Source organism: Cydia amplana, chromosome 20 (genome assembly GCF_948474715.1).
Source record: "Cydia amplana chromosome 20, ilCydAmpl1.1, whole genome shotgun sequence".
In the NCBI taxonomy this organism is placed as follows: domain Eukaryota; kingdom Metazoa; phylum Arthropoda; class Insecta; order Lepidoptera; family Tortricidae; genus Cydia; species Cydia amplana.
Genome location: NC_086088.1, coordinates 8761881 through 8789862, shown reverse-complemented (window position 1 = coordinate 8789862; position 27982 = coordinate 8761881). Strand labels below are relative to the sequence as shown.

General features: G+C 39.1%; 4 protein-coding genes across 4 annotated transcripts in view; 2 read left to right on the top strand and 2 right to left on the bottom strand.

The window, feature by feature from the left end:
* The window catches only part of LOC134657534 (coatomer subunit alpha), a 49919-nt gene extending 47810 nt beyond the window's left edge, over positions 1-2109 (top strand). Inside the window, exons 21-22 of the mRNA XM_063513110.1 lie at positions 444-649; positions 1762-2109. Coding sequence (XP_063369180.1) covers positions 444-649; positions 1762-2019 — 464 coding nt within the window. The 3' untranslated portion in view covers positions 2020-2109. The remainder of the gene's footprint in view (positions 1-443; positions 650-1761) is intronic.
* The window catches only part of LOC134657447 (uncharacterized), a 264724-nt gene that overhangs the window by 33747 nt on the left and 202995 nt on the right, over positions 1-27982 (bottom strand). The gene's annotated exons all lie outside the window — the stretch shown is intronic.
* On the bottom strand, positions 2888-22343 carry LOC134657466 (facilitated trehalose transporter Tret1-like). Its single transcript, XM_063513030.1, has 11 exons — positions 22239-22343; positions 18081-18233; positions 16872-17074; positions 16427-16613; positions 14084-14248; positions 13570-13706; positions 12323-12415; positions 8140-8251; positions 6904-7018; positions 4532-4681; positions 2888-3071 (listed from the first exon to the last, which is right to left on the bottom strand). The coding sequence occupies exons 1-11, from the start codon at positions 22300-22302 to the stop codon at positions 3032-3034; spliced, it is 1419 nt and encodes a 472-aa protein (XP_063369100.1). The 5' UTR covers positions 22303-22343; the 3' UTR covers positions 2888-3031.
* Positions 9890-11893, top strand: LOC134657477 (carboxypeptidase N subunit 2-like). The gene is made up of 2 exons (XM_063513045.1): positions 9890-9986; positions 10648-11893. Exons 1-2 carry the CDS (start codon positions 9965-9967, stop codon positions 11883-11885), a joined length of 1260 nt encoding a protein of 419 aa, XP_063369115.1. The 5' UTR covers positions 9890-9964; the 3' UTR covers positions 11886-11893.

Below are 27982 nucleotides of genomic sequence, written 5' to 3'. Positions count from 1 at the left end.
CAGACTGTGGCGAAATGAGCTGGATATGTAATGTCTTGTATATCAGACTCTGGCGGTTAAAGGGTTAAAAATACATCCTCGTGTTTTTTCTTTGGCAATGGCAAATGCATACTACTTTTTTGTATATGTAGGTACATATTTTGTATATTATATATATATGTTATACGTATATCTATATATATATATATAGAAGGGACCAGGCTGAAAATCAGCGCTGGATATATGCATGCCACATATCTAGCACGGGCTGAGACTGGTACCCATTGCCTATAACAATATGAAATTTAAATGAATGTTAGTTCCTACCTACTATGTTTAAGGTGTTTATTCTAATTGTAAGATTTCTAGTTGTAAGAATGTAAGATTTCTAGTTGTGGCAATAAACTGTTTTTTATCTTTTTTTTTATCTTAATATATTATTCGAATTCCAATTATTTCCACAGCAATGCCCAAAAACACCCTCGAAGAGCAGAAGCGGACCTGCGAGATGGCCGCCTACTTCACGCACTGCAAACTCCAGCCTGTTCACCAGATCCTGACCTTGAGAACTGCCCTGAACATGTTCTTCAAGCTCAAGAACTACAGAACTGCGGCCTCCTTCGCCAGGAGACTGCTGGAACTTGGACCTAGGCCCGAAGTCGCTCAACAGGTAAACAATCTGATGAAAGGTGTCGAGTAAAATAAATCATGCGACTTAGATAAGATAAGATAAAGATAAAAGATAGTTTATTCAAGTAGGCATAATTACAATGCGCTTATGAACGTCAAATAAAGCTGCACCGGCTCCAACCCTACACCTCTGCCCCGAGAAGATTTAAATCCCCCCTCAATTGGAGGAGGGTATCCCAATATGGGACCGGCTACAAACTCGACGGGACACATCTTTTCAAAAAAAAATTACATCTTATAATTAACATGCATTACTAGAAAATAAGGAAAAAGAAATACAATTTAAATTACCTAATTAGAAACCTAATTAGATATTTATACTATTTATTTAAATTACTATAGAATTCATGCAATTATACACATAAGGTGTAATAGAAATTAGATTTAAAAATATATACATGTGTACATGGAATCATACATACTTACGGCTCATTTAGACGGCGCGCGAACACGCATGCGATTTTAGTTACATTGGCCATTTATTGGCGGACCATTGAGGTTACATCAACTACGCCAACCGATCAAATAACGCAATGTAATGAAACTCTCATGCGAGTTCTCGCCCCGTCTAAATGAGCCCTTATACTACTCTGCGCGTTCGAATCTTAATTCTAGTTTGGACGCTTAGAAACAAAGCTTACTTTGGGTTTTCGAGATGTATTTGTAGGCTAAGACTTGTAAAAATGACTGAATTGGATTGCATTTAGTTGCGACGTGAGTTTTGCCACTTTGTTGGCGCGTAGGTTCAAGAACAAGTGTACCCTCGCATACGCACCAATCTAAGAAATACTGTGTACTGTATCGATTCTGGCGGCCTAGCCAAGGTGACAATCGCTTGCGCTTCGCCATCGAATCGCTTTGTGTCTCTCTATCACTTCCATATTAGTGTGACAGTGACAGTTTCGTTTCGCTCGCTACGAAGCGTAAGCGATTGGCATGTTGGCTATGCACGCAGTACCGATAAATCAGGCAGAGCCTTGTACTAAAAGCCTCTTAATGTCTTTAAATATTCTCAATATCCTCTCCATACAACTAGAGGTAATTATCCAGTTAGTAACCTATTTCAAAACCAATACCTCTCCTATTTCACAGGCAAGAAAAATCCTCCAAGCCTGCGAAAAGACACCAACCGACGAACACCAGCTACTATACGACGAGCATAACCCCTTCACTATCTGTGGCATAAGTTACAAGCCGATATACCGCGGCAAGCCGGAAGAAAAATGTTCCCTCTGTGGCGCGTCTTACTTCCCTGAGCATAAAGGCAAACTCTGCCCCGTCTGTGGAGTCGCAGAGATAGGCAAAGATGTGCTCGGACTTAGAATCTGCCCCCTTCAGTTTACTAGATAATGTGTACTCCTTTTTGCAAGATATTACTGTAAGATTATAGAATAAAAGTATTATTATATTGAAGTGTTTTTATTAAAGTAATATAACAGTTTTGTGAAGTTTTTTTTAGCATTACAACATATTTTTTCTTATACATAATCCTATATAAATAAAAAATCTTCCACTTGGTCGATGCTCGCCCAATAGTTGCTATCAGTGTGAATAACACTTATTATTAGGCTTAACCTTTTGGACGCCAATGACCGATATATCCGCACCGTAGGTTCAACGCCAAAGACCGATTAATCGGTCACAGACCACAGAGCAACATAGACCTATAGTCTATTTTTTTATTCGGTAGACTAAAATGACATTTACATTTACATTTGAAATGACATTTCATGTTCATACTATCAAATGTCATTTTAGTTTACCGAATAAAAAAATAGACTTTACGTGCATATGCATAAAGTTCAATTTCAGTTTTGACATTTCAATGACGTGGCGTCTGAGTGACAGCTTTTGTGTTCGACACGGCGTCGAAAAGGTTAAAGACTTGAGCCCTCAAGACTCGAGTCTTGAAGACTCGGCTATACTTAAAAATTGTATGTATTTATTTTACGCGTGTGGATGTAAGAAATCGTCTTTGCCGCCTTTTTAAGCCTCAAAATGAGCGTTATTCACAACACTAGTTGCTATTCATAAAAATATTCATTGTCAACTATTGGGCTTAGGCTATCAAACTAGTGCGTTTATGTATGATTTTCCTAATTTAATGACTAAATTTACATAAGGGCATACCTACCCTTGATACCCTTTCAACGCCAAGAACATAAATTATAGTTGTGAGTTAATTAATTAATTATACTTGTATCGCCAAAAACATTTTTTAAGTTTTATGTCAAAGTAATCTTCATGCTTCCAAAGATTTATAATTGTTAGCTTGTTTTAGATATAACAAATGGCAGTCGGTATTCGATATCAACAAAACCTATGAAAATAATCCTCATAATTCTATTTATTTCTAGATTTTCTAGACATCAACTGGTTTGGGCTCCTCCTCTTTGTTAGATCTGAAAAATAGTAAGCACTGTCAAAACCTGCAATTTCGCGAAAAATAATGCCAACTGTAATTACTAATTAACCCTTAAATGCATAGTGATGCATTTATACACACAACATAAACATCAAATGTTATGCATTATTAAACAAATTCTATTTGTTCTTGTATATTATTTCAACAGTAAAACTAATAAATTTTCCGAATTATTACATAAATTTACGCAGTATTTTAATTTATAAAAAATACATTTGTTTATAGACAAAATGTCGGAAAACTTGGAAAAACCTGGAAGCTGATGATTTTTAGAATGTGATTTTGGGCAGATTTTTCGGGGTTTGTAATTATTTTATATTTACAAACTTTATCATAGAAACATCACAAATAGTGTACCTTTCTGTTGGCAGTTAAGATTTTTCCTATACCCCTTACTAATAGCTTTATATTTCCAAAAATATGATTTAGACTATGCAACTTTTAACACTGATTTCGCAGTGAAAATCGATGATATCATTTTTTTTACTATTTTTCCTAGAAACGGCAAACAATTATGTGATACATATATTAATTTCGGGCAAAAAGAAAAAATCATGTATTTAAGGGTTAAATCAAGGAAAGTCCCGTATTACACTTTTCTACGGACAAATCCCAGCAGCATTCTGTATTGGAACTACGCTGACACAAGGCCGAATTTCAGTACAAGTCCGCAGTCTATGCAATCCGTTTGTACCTACTTATTCTCAGAACACAGTGTTTATATTCAAAATGTATTCTGTATGAAGGGCTCTTTCTCAAGTCAGTACAACATTTACAGACTTACTTGTTGAGCATCGCCTGTATCTCATCGAAGGTCTTGCCCTTGGTCTCAGGCAGGAAGGCCGCGGAGAATATGAACACCTCACCCGCTTAGCTACTTAAACGTTAGTACCAAGATCTTATCCGGCCTTACTTGTTAAGCATCGCCTGTATCTCATCGAAGGTCTTGCCCTTGGTCTCAGGCAGGAAGGCCGCGGAGAGTATGAACATCTCACCCGCTTAGCTACTTAAACGTTAGTACCAAGATCTTATCCGGCCTTACTTGTTGAGCATGGCCTGTATCTCATCGAAGGTCTTGCCCTTGGTCTCAGGCAGGATTGCAGGAAGGTCGCGGAGAATATGAACACCTCACCCGCTTATCTACTTAAACGTTAGTACCAAGATCTTATCCGGCCTTACTTGTTAAGCATCGCCTGTATCTCATCGAAGGTTTTGCCCTTGGTCTCTGGCAGGAAAGCCGCGGAGAATATTAACATCTCACCCGCTTATCTACTTAAACGTTAGTACCAAGATCTTATCCGGCCTTACTTGTTAAGCATCGCCTGTATCTCATCGAAGGTCTTGCCCTTGGTCTCAGGCAGGAAGGCCGCGGAGAGTATGAACATCTCACCCGCTTAGCTACTTAAACGTTAGTACCAAGATCTTATCCGGCCTTACTTGTTAAGCATCGCCTGTATCTCATCGAAGGTTTTACCCTTGGTTTCTGGCAGGAAGGCCGCGGAGAATATGAACCCGAAGCCGCAGCACACGGCTAGGATCCAGAACGCCGTGTAGATACCGTACGATGCTTCTACTTCGCGGAAGAACCTGGTAGATCATACAATTAGTACATTACGCAGTGACATATATATATGCAACACCCTCGACGCTGCTGTATGTGTCCCGTCTACACTACCTTACGAAGGTCGATGATATCGTAAAGTATGTGAAAGCAAAAACCGGATTCATCCTGAGGGTCGCGAAGTTGGAATCTCGACACAATGCGAATTTTAATTCGTTTGTGGTGACCGTTCCGACTGAACATATAGCGACCTTCAGCAAGGAGGAGTTTTGGCCGAAGGGTGTCAAGTTTCGGCGGTTCCGCGGCCGGTTCCCTGACACTGCGGGGTTGCGTAATGCATCGCAATCATAATGTGTTTTTTAGTGTTTAGTTATATTTTTATAATATGTATGCTAGTTTTAAGGTATTTATGTATGGGCCACTAGTTGCCTGAAATAAACGATTTCATTCATTTCATATGTGACGTTATCTATGAAAAGGGACCTTATTGTCGATGGCAGTTACGCCATTATTAACGATGCTCCGATATAAATACAATGCCGCGCGACGCTGTGCGGCGTAAGCGCCATCGACAATAAGGTCCCTTTTCATAGATAATGCCCCATATATCTCAGGACTAGCCTTAGGGCTCATTTAGACGATGCGAGAACTCGCATGCGAGTTACATTACGTTGCGGGTTTTGATCGGTCGGTTGAATTGGACGTAAAGCTTTGGATTCCTCCGAAAACGGTGCCGTCATATTACGGCCGCTATATAGCGTTGACTGACGTCACTAGAACGTTGTCTATGTAAACAAGATGGCGCGGTTTCCTAGACGGCGTTACGTTACGTTGATTTCCAACGTAACGTAAGATGACGGCCGTCATGACGGTGACGATAGTTTCGTGAACGTTTTATTAGATAGCGGTGACGCCATTTTGGAATAAATGACACGAGATTTGAATAAGTGATTCCGTACTACGATTATTTTCCTCTTCTGATGATATTTCATCCTCCAAGTAAATTATAGATGATCAAGCAAATCTTGTCAGTAGGAAAAGGCGCGAAATTCAAATTTTCTATGGGACGTTATCCCATCGCGCCTACATTTTTCAAATTTGCCGCTTTGATCTTGGTGGATGACGGTGTGTTATGACGCCGTGGTACTTTCCACATGTCGCCACCGTAAAGACGGCCGTCTTTTGCTGCCGCTATATGACGGCCGTCATATGACGGCACCGTTTTCGGAGGAATCCAAAGCTTAACCAACAGGCCGCAATGTAACTAAAATCGCATGCGAGTTCGCGCGCCGTCTAAATCAGCCCTTACGGGATAATAAGAATAGAGCATGAATGGGGCCAGTACAGTATTTTTTATGTTATTTCTACTCAGAATCATGAGCTCTTTTGACCTAATAGGAGAAAAACAGAGTCCCAAGATTTCCATACATTTTTCGATCTTTCCATTCCGAAACCGCCATACAAAGTCTATGAAAATTAAATAATGGTAACGGAATGGGAAAAAAACCTTGAGACACTTTTTTTCTCCTATTAGGATAAAAAGAGCTCGTGATTCTGAGTAGAAATAACATATAAATTCACAAATTAAAAAAAAAGTGTCCTAGGGGCCAACTTTAAATAAAAATATGGCCCACCTACTATTATTAGGGTTCCGTAGCCAAATGGCAAAAAACGGAACCCTTATAGATTCGTCATGTCTGTCTGTCTGTCTATCTGTCCGTCTGTCCGTCTGTCCGTCTGTCTGTCCGTGCGTATGTCACAGCCACTTTTCTCCGAAACTATAAGAACTATACTGTTGAAACTTGGTAAGTAGATGTATTCTGTGAACCGCATTAAGATTTTCACACAAAAATAGAAAAAAAACAATAAATTTTTGGGGTTCCCCATACTTCGAACTGAAACTCAAAATTTTTTTTCATCAAACCCATACGTGTGGGGTATCTATGGATAGGTCTTCAAAAATGATATTGAGGTTTCTAATATCATTTTTTTCTAAACTGAATAGTTTGCGCGAGAGACACTTCCAAACTGGTAAAATGTGTGTCCCCCCCCCTGTAACTTCTAAAATAAGAGAATGATAAAACTAAAAAAAATATATGATGTACATTACCATGTAAACTTCCACCGAAAATTGGTTTGAACGAGATCTAGTAAGTAGTTTTTTTTAATACGTCATAAATCGCCTAAATACGGAACCCTTCATGGGCGAGTCCGACTCGCACTTGGCCGCTTTTTTTTACTTGAATACCTGGTCCAAACGAATCCGGCGAGCCAGCACATGAAGGAAGCGATCCCGCTGGCGAGACACTTGGTCCGCACCGGGAACATCTCCGCTACTAGGATCCATGGCACTGGACCCACACCTGCAAGCAGACATTTACTAGGGTTCCGTACCCAAAGGGTAAAAACGGGATCCTATTACTAAGACTCCGCTGTCCGTCCGTCCGTCCGTCCGTCCGTCTGTCACCAGGCTGTATCTCACGAACCGTGATAGCTAGACAGTTGAAATTTTCACAGATGATGTATTTCTATTGCCGCTATAACAACAAATACTAAAAACAGAATAAAATAAAGATTTAAGTGGGGCTCTCATACAACAAACGTGATTTTTGACCGAAGTTAAGCAACGTCGGGCGGGGTCAGTACTTGGATGGGTGACCGTTTTTTTGCTTGTTTTGCTCTATTTTTTGTTGATGGTGCGGAACCCTCCGTGCGCGAGTCCGACTCGCACTTGGCCGGTTTTTAAAATCACCTAGGTAGGTAGTAGAAGAGGGAGTTGGAAGGGGCAGACCTCGGCGGACTTTCTCCGATCAGATCAGGGAATTCCTGAAGAAAGGCCAGTTCAAGAGCAGGCCTAAACCTGCGAGCGTGTATGAGGAATGTTATGAAAGTAACGGAAGCGAAAGAGGTATGTCAGGAATAGTCAGGATCGTAACAAGGGAAATCCGTGGTCTCTGCCTACCCCCCCGGGAAATAGGCGTGATTATATGTATGTATGTATGTACATAGGTAGTACGGCTTCCAAATAGAAACAGAACCTCTAGTGTAAATTTCATTCGATAGCGTGACGACCGTTTGCGTTATGTCTATTTTTGTATGGGATTTTGATCAGCGCGCCAAGCGGGACGTTTTGGTTACTCAAAAATGGTTACTTAACGCATACGTCACGTCACGCTATCGTATGAAATGTACACTAGGGGTACAATATACCTACATTTTGGCCACGAACACGAATGGCTGGCGCATGAAGATCATAAACAATAAATAAAATTAATTGATTTCAGACTTCGGTCGATGCAATGGATAAGTTACTGATTTATGGTCTCGACGGAAGACCAGCGTTGGCTCATCCAGGCTAACACCATGCTGAGTCGGGACCATTTCGTGGCTAATTTATGTGTAAGTTTGTTTCTTGTTCCTCTTTTTATCTGTTTTTTGCCACGAATAAACGACTTCTATTTCTATAAAGTCAATGACAATGTACCCAGTGTGAATAGAATCATGTAGAAGACGAGGCAGACGAGTGGTACCGCGGCGAACGAGGTGACGTCCACCTTGAAGTGCAAGTCCAGCACGGCGTACACTCCGATCAGGCACTGGTGAAAAAAATATTGACATAAGAAATAATGCTACGGCCAGATGAATGAAGCGCTCGTGGCCTAGCAGTAAGGCCAAGAACGCACCACGATTTTTTGTCGCGCGATTATTTTGTCGCAGAAATGCAACGTATGTGTTTATATGCCAGTGCGCGCACATGCGACAAGAAAATATGTAGGTATTACAGCGCGATTTTAAAATCGCGTCGCACGATTTAAAATCGTGGTGCGCGCTTGGCCTAAGAGCACGGAACAGTGGCACAGAATAAATAATAGTACTAAGTACAGAAGACTCACTTTCTAACAAAACGCGTCTGTTACAATCAGCACAGATATGGCCGCTTGGTGGTGACAGCGCCACGCGCGGCTTATGGCTTTCCCCAAAATTGGGGCCGAACGGATGTACTTTTAGCTACCTGTAGCAATGCGACGAAATCGCGGAGTGAGACACGCCTGACAGTGGGTAAGAGCGTGCGACTTTCAATCCGGAGGTCACGGGTTCAAACCCCGGCTCGTACCAAATGAGCTTTCCGGAACTCATGTGCGAAATATCATTTGATATTTGCCAGTCGCTTTTCGGTGAAGGAAAACATCGTGACGAAACCGGACTAATCCTAATAAGGCCTAGTTTACCTTCTGGGTTGAAAGGTCAGATTGCAGTCGCTTTCGTAAAACTAGTGCCTACGCCAATTCTTGGGATTAGTTGCCAAGCGGACCCCAGGCTCCCATGAGCCGTGGCAAAAAGCCGGGATAACGCAAGGAAGATGCTACGGCCAGATGAATAATTGCAAATGAATAAAATTATTGAGTAATTTGTTTAAAGAGCTTGTGATTCTAATCAGGGATGTTGCGGATGCCGATTTTTTTGACATCCGCGGACGCGGCTGCGGATGCGGATGTTTAAAGGCTCACATCCGCGGTTGCGGATGCGGATGCGGATGTCAAGATAGGTAGAGTCGGACCAATAAAAGTCTGCAGCGGATTTGATAGCCCACGCAGTGCAAGTGTTATTTATACGTCATAATTTCATAGAAGTTTGACGTTTTAAATAACACTTGCACTACGTGGGCTATCAAATCCGCTGCAGACTTTTCTTGGTCTGACTCTACATAAGAAACGTCAAATATTATATTTTAGTAATTTTTATTTCAAAAAACCGGCCAAGTGCGAGTCGGACTCGCGTTCCAAGGGTTCCGTACATTAAGTCCCACTCACGCTTGATTACTCATTTCTAATAGATTTTTTTGGCTAATGACTAGATTACCTAGCAGTCTAGCACGCCGATGCTTAGATTGCTAAGACGTTCCTGTACCGACCTGTTCCACATCCGCATCCGCATTAAACTCTGCATCGATTTTATGCGGATGCGGATGCAAATGCGGATGTTGAAAATAATGCGGTTGCAGATGCGGATATTCGCAACATCCCTGATTCTAATAGCTACCTACTATGCGCCTGGACTATCACGAATAGCAATTTACTTTTAGTTCATGGTATCTCTCTTTTAGCAGGAATTAATATAAAATGTAGCTAGAAAGGCCATCGTACGAGTATAACATGGTTGTACGACCTATTACTTCTCTAGAAACCGGCTCCATCGGTCGTCTATATTATTAATAAACGTTGGAAGGAGATTGGACCAATGGCCGGTTTTCCTCATTTGATAAGTTATTTAGCCTTGTGAGCAATTTGTTTACGAATTAGTGCTTAATAATGCGTGTTAATTCGATGTTGGGTAAGTGATATTTACAATTATTCCTTTTAACAATAATAATATTCTAGGAAGGGAGTAATTTTATTCATTATCTAGACAGTTTTATATAAAGCTTTGTTTTGAGTGGAGGTGCGGTAAAAACTAAAAACGTACATACGTTGTAGTCGTTACATGTACGAATAGAGTGTTACAATGACATACTTATAAAGTACCTATGTGAGATAAATGAGATAATTTTGGTGTACCTTGCCTTATGATCTATTTATTTATGGCCTACTATAAATATCGACATTATGTGGTAGAACTACCTGGTCTACATAATACTACATAATATGTATATCTACCTATCATAAAATATAATGTGGATATTTATTTTATAAATATTGACATTACGGTGAATAATGGTGATAGAACTACGCAGGTACTTATATATACCTAATTATCTACCTATCATAAAATATAATGTCGATATTTATTTTACACACAACATTCACATTATTATACCTACACAATTTTCGAAAATGTCGCGCAAATCTGTGCTAAAAGGAAGAAAAAGAGAGACGGATGTATTTTCTCAGCTAGAACTACCCGCACATTAAGCTGGCTGTATCAGGTCTATGCAGTCTATGCTCAAGTAAAAACTTATGATCCCCTATATTTATAACATTCGTTAACATTGCAGAAATGGCTTCCAAAGCGTGGATCATCCTACTAGCAACAATGGCGGTCAAAGCTGACCTCACGTGCACCCACCGAGGCACCGACGTGGTCTGCTCCACTGACAACTCGGACTATGTCCTCAAACGGGGCCTGGTCTCAGAAAACAGCAAAACTACTGGCATCACCCTTCGTAACTGCAGGATCACTGGCGTCGAACTGGGGTCCTTCCACCAACTACCCGCTTTGGAGTATCTCGACCTCAGCGTGAACAAGATATCCCGATTGGAACTTGGCGTTCTAGATGGATTCAAGAAAACAGTTTTCTTAAATCTCTCGCATAACAGATTGACAGAGTTCCCTTTGGGATTGTTCGATGAAAAACCTAATTTGGAAGTGCTTGATTTGAAAGGGAATAGATTGGAAAACCTTGAGCTTGGCATTTTTGATCCTTTACACAAGCTGAGACATGTAGATTTATCAAGCAACAAAATTAAAGGAAGGAGCTTAAATCCATATATTTTCGACCAATCTCCGCAGATCAAATTCATGGATTTTTCAAGGAATGATATGAGTGGTACTCCAGGGAATATGCTGGCGGCTTTTGAAGCTATCGATTTTCTCAATTTAGATCGGTGCTCTTTATCGGAGGTCCCTAATTTCGCTACCAAATCAAATTTACGAACGATGACACATCTCATACTATCAACGAACGAGATTACTATACTTGATGAGCCTAGAATCTTCACGTATTTAGAGAACTTGGAGAAATTAAATCTAGTTGCAAATTATATAACGGAAGTGCACCAAGACGTTTTCAAACCATTGAAGAGAGTACAACTGATATTTTTAAGCCACAACAAAATGAAAAACATTCCAGAGACCCTGTTCCAAAATATGCGTCATTTGAACAACATTGATTTATCAAATAATCTTATAGAATACATTCCAGTTAACGCATTCCGCGGTACAAAGTTAAAAAGACTGAACCTATCTAATAATCGCTTCACCTATTTACAAGACAATTTTAACCTAGAATTGAGAAACTCTGGAGTTAATTTATCGCATTTATTCTTTCACAACAACCCGTGGCAATGTGCGTGTCTCAACGATATTTTGGTAGAAGTTAAGAAGTACGGAATATCCTACAATAGTGATAAATATGATGGGCGACGCCCTGTTTGTGTCACGGACGAATTTATTTGTAAAAGGCAACCGAACTTTAATGAATTTTATAGTGAACTATATGATAACGTTATTTAATAAATGGGCTAATATCTTATGACTGCGTTTTGGTTTTTGACCTAGTTCCTAAACCTTATAAATTTTTGGAGAATGAGTTCCGTGCCATCTAGCGTGATCGATATTATATTGCGTTCCCGCAGAATTCGTTCCTTACTTTTTTCATAGATGGCGCTACGGTATTACGTGATTAAGATTTGGTTTTACAATGTTATATTTTGGTTAGAAAGTGACAACCACGTTGCAAAATGATAAAACCGCGAACATCTTAGTACCGCTGGATTTTAGATTAAAAGGGTCTACTGCGAAAATTGAAAATAAATATTCCGTTATCTGCCTCTTTAATACCACTCTTGCATATTCGATCGATAAGGCAGATAACGAAATTATGATTTTCGATTTTCGCGGTAGACCCTCCGGGCCGCCCAGGCCTGTGCTTAGTAGTAGGAATAACTTACTAAGAAAATGGTAAGTCCGAGCGAAGTGGTCCACATCAGGAACTTCCTTCCGAGCCTGTCCACCACCAGTGGAGTGATGCAGCTTGTTATGACCTGAGAAAATAATTAATTCGATATGGGAGGACTCTGTCACTTGTAGGTAATGATGATAGGTAGGTACCTAAGGTATTTATTAAGTAAAATCTAGTAAAAACAGAGAAGTATTGAGTACCTATAGTCCTGTTTGCGGCCGATCATCTTGGTCCCTATCTATATCCAGTACCTATATAGGTATTTAACACAACTTGTCTAGACGATACCCCATCTTTTAACCGTCAGTGCTCACAAACCTGAGCAACACTCATGTGTATGATCCCGGTTTTTCAGAACCTTGATCGATTAGGTATTTTGTATCTAGGTAGGTATATTTTTAGTACAAGTTGCTTAGGTAACAAGGATGTAAAGTTATTCCGTCAATGGTCCGACAAACCTGGACACAGTCCATGAGAATGGTCCCGTTGGCGGCCGACGGTACATCTTGGTCCCAACTTTCTTCAGCAGCTAGATTAACTTACCAACTCTTATCTGGGTATATCTTTAGTACGATTTCTCTGGATTGGACAGAAAATTCACTGTATAGTCCCACAAACCTGGACACAGCCCATGAGAATGGTCCCGTTGGCGGCCGACATCTTGGTACCGACTTTCTTCAGCAGCTAGATTAACTTACCAACTCTTATCTGGGTATATCTTTAGTACGATTTCTCTTTTAGACAGAAAATTCACCGTATAGTCCCACAAACCTGGACACAGCCCATGAGAATGGTCCCGTTGGCGGCCGACATCTTGGTCCCAACTTTCTTCAGCAGCTAGATTAACTTACCAACTCTTATCTGGGTATATCTTTAATACGATTTCTCTAGATTGGACAGAAAATTCACCGTATAGTCCCACAAACCTGGACACAGCCCATGAGAATGGTCCCGTTGGCGGCCGACATCTTGGTCCCAACTTTCTTCAGCAGCTAGATTAACTTACCAACTCTTATCTGGGTATATCTTTAATACGATTTCTCTAGATTGGACAGAAAATTCACCGTATAGTCCCACAAACCTGGACACAGCCCATGAGAATGGTCCCGTTGGCGGCCGACATCTTGGTCCCAACTTTCTTCAGCAGCTAGATTAACTTACCAACTCTTATCTGGGTATATCTTTAATACGATTTCTCTAGATTGGACAGAAAATTCACCGTATAGTCCCACAAACCTGGACACAGCCCATGAGAATGGTCCCGTTGGCAGCAGACATCTTGGTCCCGACTTTCTTCAGCAGCTCCTCCATGTAGAACAGCAACACGTCGATCCCGGACAGTTGCAGCAACATGGCTAGGAACACGCAGATACCTGGACATCACAAAATATATACAAAACGGTGTAGGCACAAATAAAATTAATTAATTACAAGAGTAGGTGCCCATAGAGTTAGACCATGACAACACTGCAACGATTTTGATAGCAGTGTCAGGTAAAATAAAATAAATGGTGGGTTTTATATCTTACTATTACTACTTTACAGCTAGAAAATTCTAGCAAAAATGCATCTAAAACATCTTCAAAACAACCTACCAATATTTATCTATATAAGTATGTATATCGTCGCCTAGCACCCATTGTGCAAGCTTTGCTTAGTTTGGGGCTAGGTTGATATGTGTAAGATGTCCCCTATTATTATTATTATTTTTTATTCTCTCTTACTTGCTACACTTAGTAGCAATACTAACCTAATGCCTTGACGTTGCCTCTGGTAGCCCATAAGTCCTTAATCCTGGGTTCATCCTTGAACTCCCGCGCCACCAAGGCCTGCAGTCCGTCCAACTCTGCTTGTACTGCATCTTTTGATGTTCCTCGTAAGCTTTGGAGCACCTTTGAGGCTTCTTCTATGTGGCCTGAAACAAGGATTATTTAGACGACAACAGAAAGATAAAAGAAAGAAAGGGCGTACTTTAGGTAGTAAAATAAAAAGTCTGCGCTACGTATAAGCCATCAGAGAGGTTATTAGAAATTCGAGTATAGCGTCATCTATTCATAAAAATTGTCTGACTGAAAGAACTGCCATTTTAGTATCTCGATTATACATTGGGATTATAAGAACATGTCATGGACAATGTCTGCCGCATGCCGCATGCAGGAAAGGTGGGCCAAAATGGTTACCCAGTGGGACCCACGAACGATGGTGTATTAGGCCAACCGAAAAGGAGATGGCGGAATACTATTACTTATTCTGTGATGGCGGGACGACTTGGACGCATTCTAACCGGATTCCGGATTGATGAAAGAGTACAAACAACAGAGTCGAGTGGAGGAAACAAGAGGAGGCCTTTGCTCAGCAGTGGGTAGCAGCACCATTAAATAAGAATAAAAATCATAGTATAAAAACCGTGTTTAGTCTTGTGACGATTTGGTGTCAAAATTTTACAGTATAAAATTAACTCTGTCAGACAAAGAGTCAAAATTGAAATGGGGGCTTATCTACTACGAGTATATAACCTCGGTCATCAGGAGGTTAGATGCATGAGAACGCAAAACTACATGACCTCGGTATTCTCCAAGGTCAAATAGCCTATGCATCGGCATGCGCAGAAATCGTCAGTCATTCACAAATCAATTCATCGTCACGCTCCACCAGTTTACCTTAAGGCACGATTAACGAAATAGTTGACAGATTAAAATAGCTCTTATGGAGGTGGGATAAGAGTTTAAGTGTTGTGATTAATGTTTACATGATTTGATGAATGACTTGTAAATTAAGAGTGAATTGGCTCATGGCAGATTGGTTACAGTATATTAGAATTTGTTTAAATATATTGCTTATCTTAGTCAAATGCTGAGACATTTTGCATAAATAATGATTCTGATTATTGTGACTTGTGACTTGCATTGCACTTCGTTGTAATAAAGGAAAGAAATACGCCGCGAGTTCTCTAAACGGGTACCTATAGTAATAAAAACAAGAACTGCTTTTTTTTTGTAAAATCAACGTGGAGAAGAAGAGCGCATATAAAATTTATTGCAGGGAAGAAGATAGGGAATATATTCTATATATATATATATATATATATATATATATATATATATATATATATATACGTATGTCGCTCAGGCACACTCAGAAAGAAAGAGCTGTGCTGCTGCTCTGCCGACCTTCTGTAAGTGGAGTATGTGTACCTACAAACCCGAGAGTTAAAAGCGACGAAAAAGCTTGTAGTCGGTCTTTCCTAATAGTCGATCTTCCTCACATTAACCTTAAGTACCTACCGTAAGCATTAAGCAAGTGAATCTCACCTTTCCAGATCAGATAAAACGGCGTCTCAGGTATGAACCAGGTAAAGGGCACATAGAATAAAGACCAGATTCCACCAGCAGCAGTGAATCCTCAATAAGATGTGAACGGACCAATGGCGTACGCTCAGAGAAGAAGAATTTGATACAGAGAAAGACCGAGTCAGAGAGTGGGAAAAGCTAGTAATAGAATCATACCTTTCCAGACCAGATAGAACGGCGTCTCAGGTATGAACCAGGTAAAGGGCACATAGAATAAAGACCAGATTCCACCAGCAGCAGTGAATCCTCAATAAGATGTGAACGGACCAATGGCGTACGCTCAGAGAAGAAGAATTTGATACAGAGAAAGACCGAGTCAGAGAGTGGGAAAAGCTAGTAATAGAATCATACCTTTCCAGACCAGATAGAACGGCGTCTCGGGTATGAACCAGGTAAAGGGCACATAGAATAAAGACCAGATTCCACCAGCAGCGGTGAATCCTCAATAAGATGTGAACGGACCAATGGCGTACGCTCAGAGAAGAAGAATTTGATACAGAGAAAGACCGAGTCAGAGAGTGGAAAAAGCGTAGTAATAGAATCTTACCTTTCCAGACCAGATAGAACGGCGTCTCGGGTATGAACCAGGTAAAGGGCACATAGAATAAAGACCAGATTCCACCAGCAGCGGTGAATCCTCAATAAGATGTGAACGGACCAATGGCGTACGCTCAGAGAAGAAGAATTTGATACAGAGAAAGACCGAGTCAGAGAGTGGAAAAAGCGTAGTAATAGAATCTTACCTTTCCAGACCAGATAGAACGGCGTCTCGGGTATGAACCAGGTAAAGGGCACATAGAATAGAGACAAGATCCCGCCAGCAGCGGTGAGGCCCCAGTAGGATGCGAACGGACCAATGGCGTACGCTAACAGGAAGCCAACGTTGATGAAGAGGAGGAATAGCGCGCTGAGTGCGCCACGGTTTGCGTCCTGGAAACAAATATAAGATTCATACAAGGTATGTACATATTCTACAACAACTATAGGTGTAGGACTTTTTAGAAATTTTATCTCATCATGATGGGACCTTTTCTTCTTATTGCAGTTGGTCTTTTAAGTGTGGAGGCGTGGTTTTGGAGGTCATATAGGCAGTTGCAGTTAAAACGAAGGGTTTTAATTGATTTGCAGCTGATCTTAAATGTGCGGGATTGACTTTGGAGGCCATATTAAACAGAATTGATAGCGTACCTCAGCAATCTCGCCAATATAGAGCGGTATAGTGGCGAACATCATCCCTGTAGCGCATCCCCACATCAGCCGCGCGACGTACAACGTTGGTAACGTGGTGGCCACACCAGCTAACAGCCAACCGAGGAGGAGTGGTAGATTAGTGGCGATGATGATCCACCGGCGACCGACGTGCTTGGACAGGGGGACCGTGATGAGGGGACCTGGGGAAGCGTAAAGGAAGTTATACTTATATCCAGAAATAAAGTTGAATTCGTGCGTCAATCCGCACTTTTAAACTGGACGTCGTAGTTTCGAACGCTGGTTTGTACGAATTCTCTGAAACTCTTCGGTGAAGGAAAATATTGCGAGGACACCGGAGTAAGAACTAGAGTTGGAAGTGGAAGGTCGTCTTTCGTTCTTCTTTGGGTGGAAGGTAGAGGCAGATAGCGGTTGCTTTCGTAGCTAACTGCTGGGCCAATTCTTGGTATTTAAAGGTTTGGCTCTTTTAAAGCCCATCTGGAAAAGCTGTAAGAAATGTCAGACGCTAATCTTTGGGTTGTGAGGAAGCGGATATATGACGTGAGGGTATCGAAGGTAAATACTGTTTACTGTACAGGCCGCGTAGCCAACGTGCCAATCGCTTACGCTCCGTAGCGATCGAAACGCAACTGTCACTGTCGCACTAATATGGAAGAGTGATAGAGAGACACAAAGCGATTCGATGGCAAAGCGCAAGCGATGGATGGCTAGGAACCAGGGATGTTGCGGATGCCGATTTTTTGACATCCGCGGATGCGGATGCGGATGCGGATGCAGATGTCAAGATAGGTACATAAAAAACGTCAAATATTACATTTTAGTAATTTTATTTCAAAAACCGGCCAAGTGCGAGTCGGACTCGCGTTCCAAGGGTTCCCTACATTAAGTCCCACTCACGCTTGACTGCTAATTTCTAATAGGTTTTTTTGGCTAGTGACTAAATTACCTAGCAGTCTAGCACTTACGCCGATGTCTTAACGTTTCTGTACCGACCTGTTCCACATCCGCATCCGCATTAAATCCGCATCGATTTTATACGGATGCGGATGCAGATGCGGATGTTGAAAATAATGCGGAAGTTCCGCGGTTGCGGATGCGGATGCGGATATTCGCAACATCCCTGCTAGGAACCAGGGGTTCGTTTCGATATTTCAGCGATTCCTCAGTTGGCCTTAGTTTAAGACTCACCGAAGAGACCGCCCAGCACCAGGAGCGATCCGATCCAGGACTCTTCCTGGTGAGAAGGCGCTTCTTGCAGGGGACTGTTGGGACCGCTCAGGAGAGGCATCACGGGGGACGTCCAGCCCATGGACATCCCCGTGCACAGGCTGCCGTAGCTTGCTATTGGGAAATACATTTAAATTTTAAAAAGTGACGGAATGTCTATGGTCACGGAATAGGTAGTCTATGTACACAAAAAGCCAGGTGCCATTACAATACTCCGTGATAATAGATAGACTATAGTGTGTCAAAGGTCTGTTTGATTTCAAACATAGACAGAGAGAATCATACTATCTTTGTTTTACACTAGTACTAGCACCCAAAAAGAAAAGGATGAGTATAGTTTTTTTTTGTTCCTATTTACTTTCAAGATTTGTTTGACCCAGTATATTTATTTAGATAGTCTTAAGTTGCTTGTCTATTTAGTCCATTTTTTGAGATTTAACGCATTGATATGGACCTTATTTTATATACAAATAAAACTCACAGACTACAGACCAATTTCCGGGTTTCCTACAGTTGGAACCATTTATAATCTATGTGTTTAATAACCTCATTTATACACATGTACTCGTACAACGGAAAAGTATTACGATTTCACGCTGGTAAATCTTGTAATCAATGTTACAGCAATTACTTACCATCTGAGTACTAACAAGCTATTGTATTATAAACATAAATGTTGCTATAAAGTGCAAATAAATTATTCAAGCAAGACTTAATTGAGATATGTTAATTGTTGTACTAGATTTCTATCAGCTGTATAGTCACGAGATTAATGCAACATGTTCCTAATATGCACTATTGCGATATATACCTATGCTTCGATTGCATATGTTCAAATAGGTACAATCTCGGAAAGTCAGATTTCACTTGCCTAATTTTGTGTTTCGATTACAAACCGACGAACAGATAAACGAATGGAGGCTGATATTAAGTAGGTAATATCAACCCACCTTTTGGTTCCTCCGAAGTTGGGTAAAAAATACATATTGTTATTTAAATAAAATCAAAAGTAATCAAGGGGTGACAGTCTAGCAGATATTTTTGGCACATTGTTTCATACGTTACCTTCTATTGATGCTGACTGTACATTCAGTTTAATCTACTTTTGTATCTCGGCTTTATAGTTGTAAATATTTATAAACAAACCAGTTGCAGCCGGGCTGTTATTCTCACGACTTACCGAATACAATCGAAACAAGGACGAACGACGAACACACTTAATACGTACCTATTAAATGAAACATTGACGCAAGTAACTGTGGTTCCATAACAGATCTCATATCATAAATATAGATACCTAATTCTCAATAAACAAAAAAAAAACAATTCTTCTCTCAAAGTCAAATGAAATCACCTACTCTTTATAGTTTTATACGGGGTTTAAAATAGAAATTGTGTCTAAAAATAACTGCTGTCTACTTTTCTCTATTAATCATCTGGGTTTTTTTCATGTATAGTGTAAAACAATTTATTATAAATACAGTCAAATACCCTATTGGAGATCACTCATCACTGGTTACGATTAGTTAGCAATTACAATATCACTGCAATCACAACAAAGTCGGAAATGTAGAACTAATTTATAAGATCGTGGCTCGATCGGTGGTGGCGTGGCTCGAATGATTGTATTGATTCGCTTACAACTTGTGGGTTTATTTAAATTAACATAAGCTATGTTCACACGGAAGTAATTGATTTGCAGTAAAGTGGTAGTGTAATAATGAAAATAACTTTAAATCGAATGTAGAATGTAAAGTTGGTATAGCAGATCAAACAGTTTGAAGTAGAATGGGTATATTTTTATTTCTTAGGCAGTTTATCAGGGTGGCAGCATTGCATTGATAAGTACGTTGCGTTTTAATGTATTTAAGTTCCAAGTGTATTTAAACTCCAATTATGTTAAACTATGAGGATGGCAGATAGATAAATTTATGCGTTATTCTATCCGCTATACTATTTATGCACCGTACTATTGGACTTAAACATTAGGAGTATATATTCAATTTATTTCCAATTAAGAATTAAGGGCATGTTTCCGGATAGATGACAAATGTGACGTTCTCAATCCAAAGGTAGGTACCACTTTGTCGCTTAACATAAAGACGAAATTTGCTTGTGTTTTTAGACGAATAACCTGTCAAGAGCGTCCTTATGGCATGCGACAATGTAGTATCTTTTGATTGAGAACGCCACAAATGTCTTTGTTATAATTAAGAACCGGGCTTTCCCATACCTAAAATATTATAATGATACCTATTAATTTTGGGAAACTCCATGATAAAGGGTCAATTTAACAAATAATGCATCTTTAGGAAATAGATTACCTAAATGTAGCGTAAAATCCTTTACCATCGTATCTTCTCGAAAATGTTCGTATAGCCTGACCAGTAATATATGATAATTGTCAAGAGGGCGCTGTTATTCTCATGTATAGGATGACAAATCAGTGTAGTATGAAAAAATTAGTTCCAGTGAAATTCCGCAACATGGCGCACCCTCAATAGATCCTGGTGCACCTATATTTGTCATTCTCTTTCAGACAACCTCGGTACTTTTTGTACAGTATTATTATAAAGATAATCCTTTTCTTGCTCTACATCTGTAAAATTGGTTAACATATTGCTTTAAAATCTTAACTATTTAATAAGAATAAGTTTATTAAGCCGACCGGTATTGATCTCTGCGTGGACAACATTGAATAAAAACTCGGTAAAAAATATCTATAGGTACCTACTTACTTATGCAAGTAATATTAATTCGAAGCAAACTTTTTATTTATTACACTTTTTTGGACCTTCATCTATATGTATCTAGGTAGTATCCACAAATAAGTACCTAGATATAGAGCACATATGTATAAAATAACTTTGGCTGTGCCAGATTTAACGAGATAACTGCGTATAGGCACAAGCATTCTTCAATTTTGAAGTTTTTTTTTTAATTAGGTAAAGTAAAGTATAGTAAAAATTTATTTGTACCTAGGTACCTATTAGTGTTATAGCGGCAATTGAGAAAAAAATAGATACACTACTGTGGCTCTGTGAACTATATACCTCGCAAACCCCCAGCATGGCTTGAACACTAAAGCTATAAAAATATATCTTTAGGCATATAATTACTGAACCTGCTACCTTTCACGAGAATCGGTTTAAAAATGCGACCGCAGACGAGAACTTCCAAACATAGGCACGAAGAATTTTTGCCCGTGCTGAAATGGAGACCTTCGTTTTCGCTCGGTCAATTATGTGAAAATTTCAACTGTCGACCTACTTACCTATTAGGCCTATACAGATCTTGAGATACAGGGACAGACAGCGGAGATTTTAATTAGTGTAAGGCAGATAGTATAGGTATTGATTCTCTTTGTCTATGTTTAAAATGAGACAGTCCTTTGACAAACTATAGTATCTAGCCTCAATATAGACAATTGGGTCAAAATTATTTTCGTTGTCTTGTTTCTGACCACTCTGTCACGCTTCTATTTGTGTTTATTTATGAAATAAATTTAAAAAGTTGAGTGCTATTGCATGTCTTTCTAGACGTAAAGTTGGTCAAGCAGATCTTGTCAGTAGAAAAAGGCGGCAAATTTGAAAAATGTAGGTGCGAAGGGATATCGTCCCATAGAAAATTTGAATCTCGCGCCTTTTTCTACTGACAAGATTTGGTTGACCATCTATAGCTACAGCTAGAAATTAATATTTAAATTAATATTTTAATTATAATAATCTACATTTAGATTATAATTCTCTTGAATAAAATTTAAAATTAAATTTCACCTCGTACAAAAAGCTCCACTGCGTCACATTTTTTGGCGGAAAAAAATTAATTTTGACCCAATTAGACATGCTTACTCGTAGTTTTTTTTAGTTTTTTTTTATGATAGGTATAGGAGGCAAACGAGCAGACGGATCACCTGATGGTAAGCGATTACCGCCGCCCATGGACACCCGCAACACCGCAGTTTAGAATGTTGTTATTTAAGCAATCGGGCACTCATACCCTTTAAGCTGTAAGTACGGACTACGGAGCATCCCAGAGGTTGTCTTGATACCAGAAGGTTTTTGACCTACTTACTTGTACAATTATTTACCTAATTTTTAGTAATCTTAAATTACTTACCTAACGATGCTGCTAAATATTGACGCCATTTTAATCTAAATTGCGCTTTGAACGTATCAAACATCACTTGTATTCATAAAATACACAATTATAATAATCACTTATCTATTTAAATCACAATATTTATTCGTTTTCGAACGGACTTTTTTTTAAATTGTTAATGTACTTAGACGCGTGCACTCTCTGCCATAGCTGTTAATTTGTGGTAGCATAATTGCTTTGTCTCTTGTCTGTAGGCCCGTTCCCTTCACATTTTTTGTTTTGATTTGTTTGTTATAAAAACTTAATTGCTGTTAAGCCTGTATTGCTTATAAAACATTTGAAGGTCGTGGAGACGACCAAGGAAGTGTTTTCATGTGACTGTATGTATGTATATGTATGTATGTAACTTTATTGTATTTACATAAGACAGGTTAAGATACAATGTACAAAGGCGAACTTATCCCTATAAGGGATCTCTTCCAGTCAACCTTTGAGCAATTGAGAGTAGACAAATAAAAATGACTGACAAACGAACACTGTGTACAGAAAAGTAAATTAATACAGACAGTATGTAGTATTAAACTAATTAAAGTAATTTGTGTAATTTACTTATTTCTATCCTATTTCAGTAGGTTTTATGAACCAATGTGAAATTTCCAGATTCAGGTTATTTTCATAAAATTAGGTAAACATTTTACCAATTGCCTAAAAATATAAAAAATACAGAAATATTAATGTCAAAAAAATACAGTAATTAATATAATATAACTGAGAAATGATTGAGGTAGGTAGCAAAAAAAACTAAACCTAAACTAACCTATAAAAACCTACTATTCTTACTAAAGCTATTCGGAAAACCCTGAAAACCACCACCGCATCGCTCCCGACGCAATAAAGTGCCCATCACGCTTGCGGCTTTTCCCTGTTGAACCGCGATGGACAACTTTTGCGCCAGGAACGACTCGGAGCGGGGGTCGAGAGTAGCAAGGGTCAAAATAAATTCGGCCTAGATACGCACTTACGGAGCGAACTCGTATATTAAAAGTACCTACCATACCAAAACGAATCATTTAGGTATCTAAATATCAAATCACTTATCTTCCTCTAAACGTGTCGAACGATTACGATAAATATCAGAATAATTAGGATTGTCCTTGATATTGAATGCAGTTAGAATGTACTCTTGTCGCCACTCAACTTTGAACCTTCCCATTTTTTGCTTAGAGTTGTTTTTACTGCGTCTTCGTTTCAGTGGATAGGCTTGGTTGATCGTAATTTGTAGTTTTTACAAGTAGGATAATTGCGAAACGAAAGTGTTTGATGAACTTTTTGTGCTTGGTGTTATTTTAGACTTAATTGTTTAAAGAATTGAAGGCTAAAGGTCAAATTAATGATTGATTTTACGACCGCCCGCCGACATACACGCTCTGGCAAATCATCTGTGTCACTATAAAAACGCGCGAAATGGGATTGGCAACTGTCAGAGGTTTGCATAGATGGCGCCATCATAGCTTGCCCCTTTTTAGTGTACCGCACAAACTTTGTTCGCGGTACACTTATTTGAGATTTGGCTTTAAGGGCTGGCATCTAGGGCATAAATTTTGACACAATTATAGGGAATGACAGGGCAAGCTAAGCTGGCGCCATCTGTTAAATACTTCGACCGGCCCACCCCATTCCAAATTTTCTATGGGAAGTCAACTCTACACGCCTACCTTTTTCTACTGACACAGTGAATGTGCCAGAGTATATATATTTAATTATTTTAATCTTAATTCTTTGGAAACATAAAAATGGCCAACTTTTGCGATTCGGACTCGCGCTACTAATGTTCCGTACCACCGCAGATTTTTTTACGTTTTTTGTCTCTAGCTAGAGTAGCTAAACCACTTAACGCTTGGACGATTTTTATCATGCCATACCTTTATAGGTATCACGATGGGTAACTTATGTTACGATGACACCTTTAAAGCCACCCGACACTAGCGCCTTTTGAGCGTCGGCGTCTAATCGGCGCTATGGAAGATAGCATCGCTGCGCAGTTGCGTCAACGATGCGTCGAGCAGCAGCCATAGAGTTGTTTGTCTAGACGCCGACGCTCAAAAAACGCTAGTGTGCAGTGGGATGGCCCTTAGGATACAAAACCGTGAAATCATCCTTACCTTCCTATATATATACCCAAACTCGAAACAACACTTACATACAATGTCTGTCTTATTTTGACCCATCATGCGTGCGGAGACCCCTGACATATTCTGCTATGTGTTTTATTGATAATAAAATTTATTCTTATTCTTACATCAGCTATTTGTAATCAAAGGTCAAATACATATTTTGTTAACTACATGCATATACATACGTTAACTATATTTATTTACTCGTATTATCTCTTTGACGTTACATTCCTAACAGTAATTTACTAATTAATACAGTACGGTAGTGTTTAATTGAACTGCTTTTCAAAATTATCTAGGTACATATGGACTCTGCCGGAGGAGGTTATTTTTAGTTCAACATAACATAAGTGCTGATACAAAATACTTTTAACATAAAGTTATAAACAAACACAGGCATAAAATACACACAACTTGTAGTAAGTACGAATATATTTATCCCTCATAGATTTAACTCAATCAAACTTTATGTAGGTACCTATTACCCAGATTACTCTGCCTGTTAATACCTATCACCAGTATTACGGTAGTCAAACCTTTTGACTCAAAAGGATTTTACTTTTTTTTGGAACGCGTTTATTGTAACCAGATTCCAATTAGCCAGCACCCCAAGTGCCGCGTTAAAAATATTGTGGCGGGACACTTTTCCGCAGCGACGCCGACGCCATATTGATTTTTCTTTTTAAACGAGCAGTTTTTGTTTTCAGCCAACCTCGTCGCGATTGTTTTTTTTTTAAACGAAGTTTATACGATACATACGTTCGTCTTGTATAATACGTTCGACGACAACAAGGGCAAATTTTGTTATTGAGGAGTTTTCGTAGGTACGAGGAAAGATAAGAGTGTATTATAAATGTTAATACAGTACAACTAGCGTCATCTGTTATTATTGGCTATTAAATAATACCAGTTGCACAGAAAGGCAGTTTCCATTCTAACTTTGCTCGCCTTGAGCCGTAGAGTATTCTCAAATGTGCACTGGTGTAAATTACCTGCTCACATTCACAGATGGCGTTACAGGTAAGTATGTTACTGCATATACTTTTTAAATGATGTATTTTAGGAATTAATGGAGGTATAATATATACATTGATTTCAAGTTAAGCGAATGCTTACAAAAATCAAAATAGGATCAAAAGATAGGTTGGTAAACTAGATGGGAAGGTATTGTAAACACTACTTAAAAAGTAACACATTGCACCAAATGTATTTATCAGTCAAATGAAAAGGAACAAATTACAAACGCTTATCAAAACCGAATCGGACCTTTTTCCCCGTCACCTCTGTCGTCTTTTTGCTCATCGATTTCAAAGCCGTATGTTTTTGAAAAAGGAACGTCGCTGTGAGAGCATCCACTAATTGATGGTTCGGGCGGATTCGACGCGCTGCGTTCGTGTAATGTTGGTATCGATAAAATCGATAAAAAGTCGCTGAAAAAAGTCGATGTATCGAATCGGTTGGTACGCCTGTCGACACCAAATCTGTTTGGATGTCCACAGATGTCAGTGGGAATCGAATGACGTTGAAATTAGTTGGATACAAACATGTGGCAATTTGGAAGTATTATTGTGTTTTAATTAGGGAATGTTAAGAAAGACGATGACTGTACACAATATTAATTGCTTGAGGGATACGAGTGGCAGATGGAATTGAGATTATTTGTCATTGCTTTGAATGGGTGCGTATCATAATGAATACGCACTTTTGGTATAATTTCAGTTTACAAACGTTCAAAACGTATACTAATCATATGTATAATGCACTAAATCTATATTTTCAATTAGTATAACATAAAAATAATATAACATACAATATACATATCGCTGTTTGGTATAACATACAAATAAACGAATAACATTTAATGTAACTTTCATTACGCATAAAAATTAAAATAAAATAACATCTCATATAAGTACCTACCTACGCTTTTTCCCCGAGGTTTTCACGGAGGTCACACTAAATCAATAGGTAGGTTAGGTTCGTTAGGTAGCTTCAGATGCCCGAAGGGCAAACAGCCCAGAAATAGGAGCCCCGCGAAGCGGGGCTCCGTCTAGTTTAGTTGTGAAGGAAATGTTTTTTTTTAAACAGTGCGGTGAGACCCATGGTAGAAATAAGAAGAAACTGCTACCAGAAAAGTGGGTTAGGTTAGAACTGTAACCCCCCCAAAGAAAAAGAAACTTCAATCTGAAATTTGTTTTGTATATTATTTCAACGTTATACCTTTTTATACTTATCATAAACGATATTATATGTAAAGTTCATTATACATAATAAAATTATAGAATTCATTGTTATACGTATCGCACGTTATACTTATTGCACGTTATGCCATTCAAAATTATACTAATTGAATTTATATATTCTGAGCAATATATTATAGGTTTGTATACGTTCTATTACTTACCCGCTTTGAATGGTGCATCGTTGAAATTTTAACAACTTTTGTAATGTAGGTAATAGCTTTGTAGCATTGGTATGGTACCAATATAACATCGCAGTGCCTTATATTTTATTTTATTGTAAAAAACCTATTGTAAAAAAAACTGTCGTTTGTACACGTACTTCATACGGTTGTAGTAAATAATGTCTTTTGAAATTAAATCCTAAGACGCGTCAGTCTGGGAATGTTAAGTCCAAAAAGTCTTATTTATAAAATAATGTTGTTTTTTTACTAACCTACTTTTATAGATGTAATAATAATGTCAAACTGAGAAATGTGTCTTTAATATGCCTCCAATATCTAGGTACTTTTATTATTTTTTCATTGTACACGTGGTGATTATGCAAAACAATAACGGGTTTACGCAAGATAGGCGACGCCCGAACCGAAATAGTTACCTCCCCGCCCTTTATTCCAATGACCCCAGAGAGTCCAACCCTTAGGCGAACCAGAGAAACACTGAATTACTTCCGTAGGTAACAATCATGTCTCATCAGAAACGGCAGTGCACTGGTTCGTCTCGTCTGTTTTCGAAGGCGATAAGAACAACATCCCAGAGGGCAATTTGTCACACATCGCGACAGAATGATTTATCACCATCCACAAAGACTCTGAATAGGCCCCCTCGTAAACCAAACACCCAATTTGGGAGTCATTACGGGCATATCATCTATATCATGTAAAGTAAAACCGGTTCTAATGACGTTATAATACGGTTCAATAACAATTTTCAATGATTACATTACTATCTGTGGAAATTAGTTTGATCTATTTATAAAGTTCCCGCCAAAATTGTCTATGATTTCCCGCCATTTTGCCGCGCTGTCCTGTCATTTCTTAAGGATGCGTTCGCATTCCTCTACTAATTGTATGTATCGCGCCGTACGAAACACATTTGTCAATTGTCGCCGGGCACCCTGTTCATAATTAGTTAGTTAGTTATTTCTGGAACGCTTTGACGGCTTATTAAGATTTCAAATTGAACACAAATTAGATGTCACGCCTAACTTATTTCTTAACTGGTATCGAGATGTGTTTTCCTGCTGAAAAATTTGTCTGTCGACGCGAGGACAGGTTCGTTTTCCGGACGTCAAAAAGCTATCTGTTAAGTGGCGACATCTACATCTGTGTTCTGTATTGCTTAGTTG

What these genes read in the sequence shown, in the direction of transcription:
- LOC134657477 (XM_063513045.1), top strand. Translation starts at nt 9,965, where the DNA reads ATGCGTGTTAATTCGATGTTGG. An exon ending in GCGTGTTAATTCGATGTTGG is followed by an intron (nt 9,987 to 10,647) that starts GTAAGTGATATT and finishes TTAACATTGCAG; the next exon opens with AAATGGCTTCCAAAGCGTGG.
- LOC134657466 (XM_063513030.1), bottom strand. Translation starts at nt 22,302, where the DNA reads ATGTTTGATACGTTCAAAGCGCAATTTAGATTAAAATGGCGTCAATAT. An exon ending in ATATTGGCGAGATTGCTGAG is followed by an intron (nt 16,614 to 16,871) that starts GTACGCTATCAA and finishes ATTTGTTTCCAG; the next exon opens with GACGCAAACCGTGGCGCACT. An exon ending in GTTCTATCTGGTCTGGAAAG is followed by an intron (nt 14,249 to 16,426) that starts GTAAGATTCTAT and finishes TCCTTGTTTCAG; the next exon opens with GCCACATAGAAGAAGCCTCA.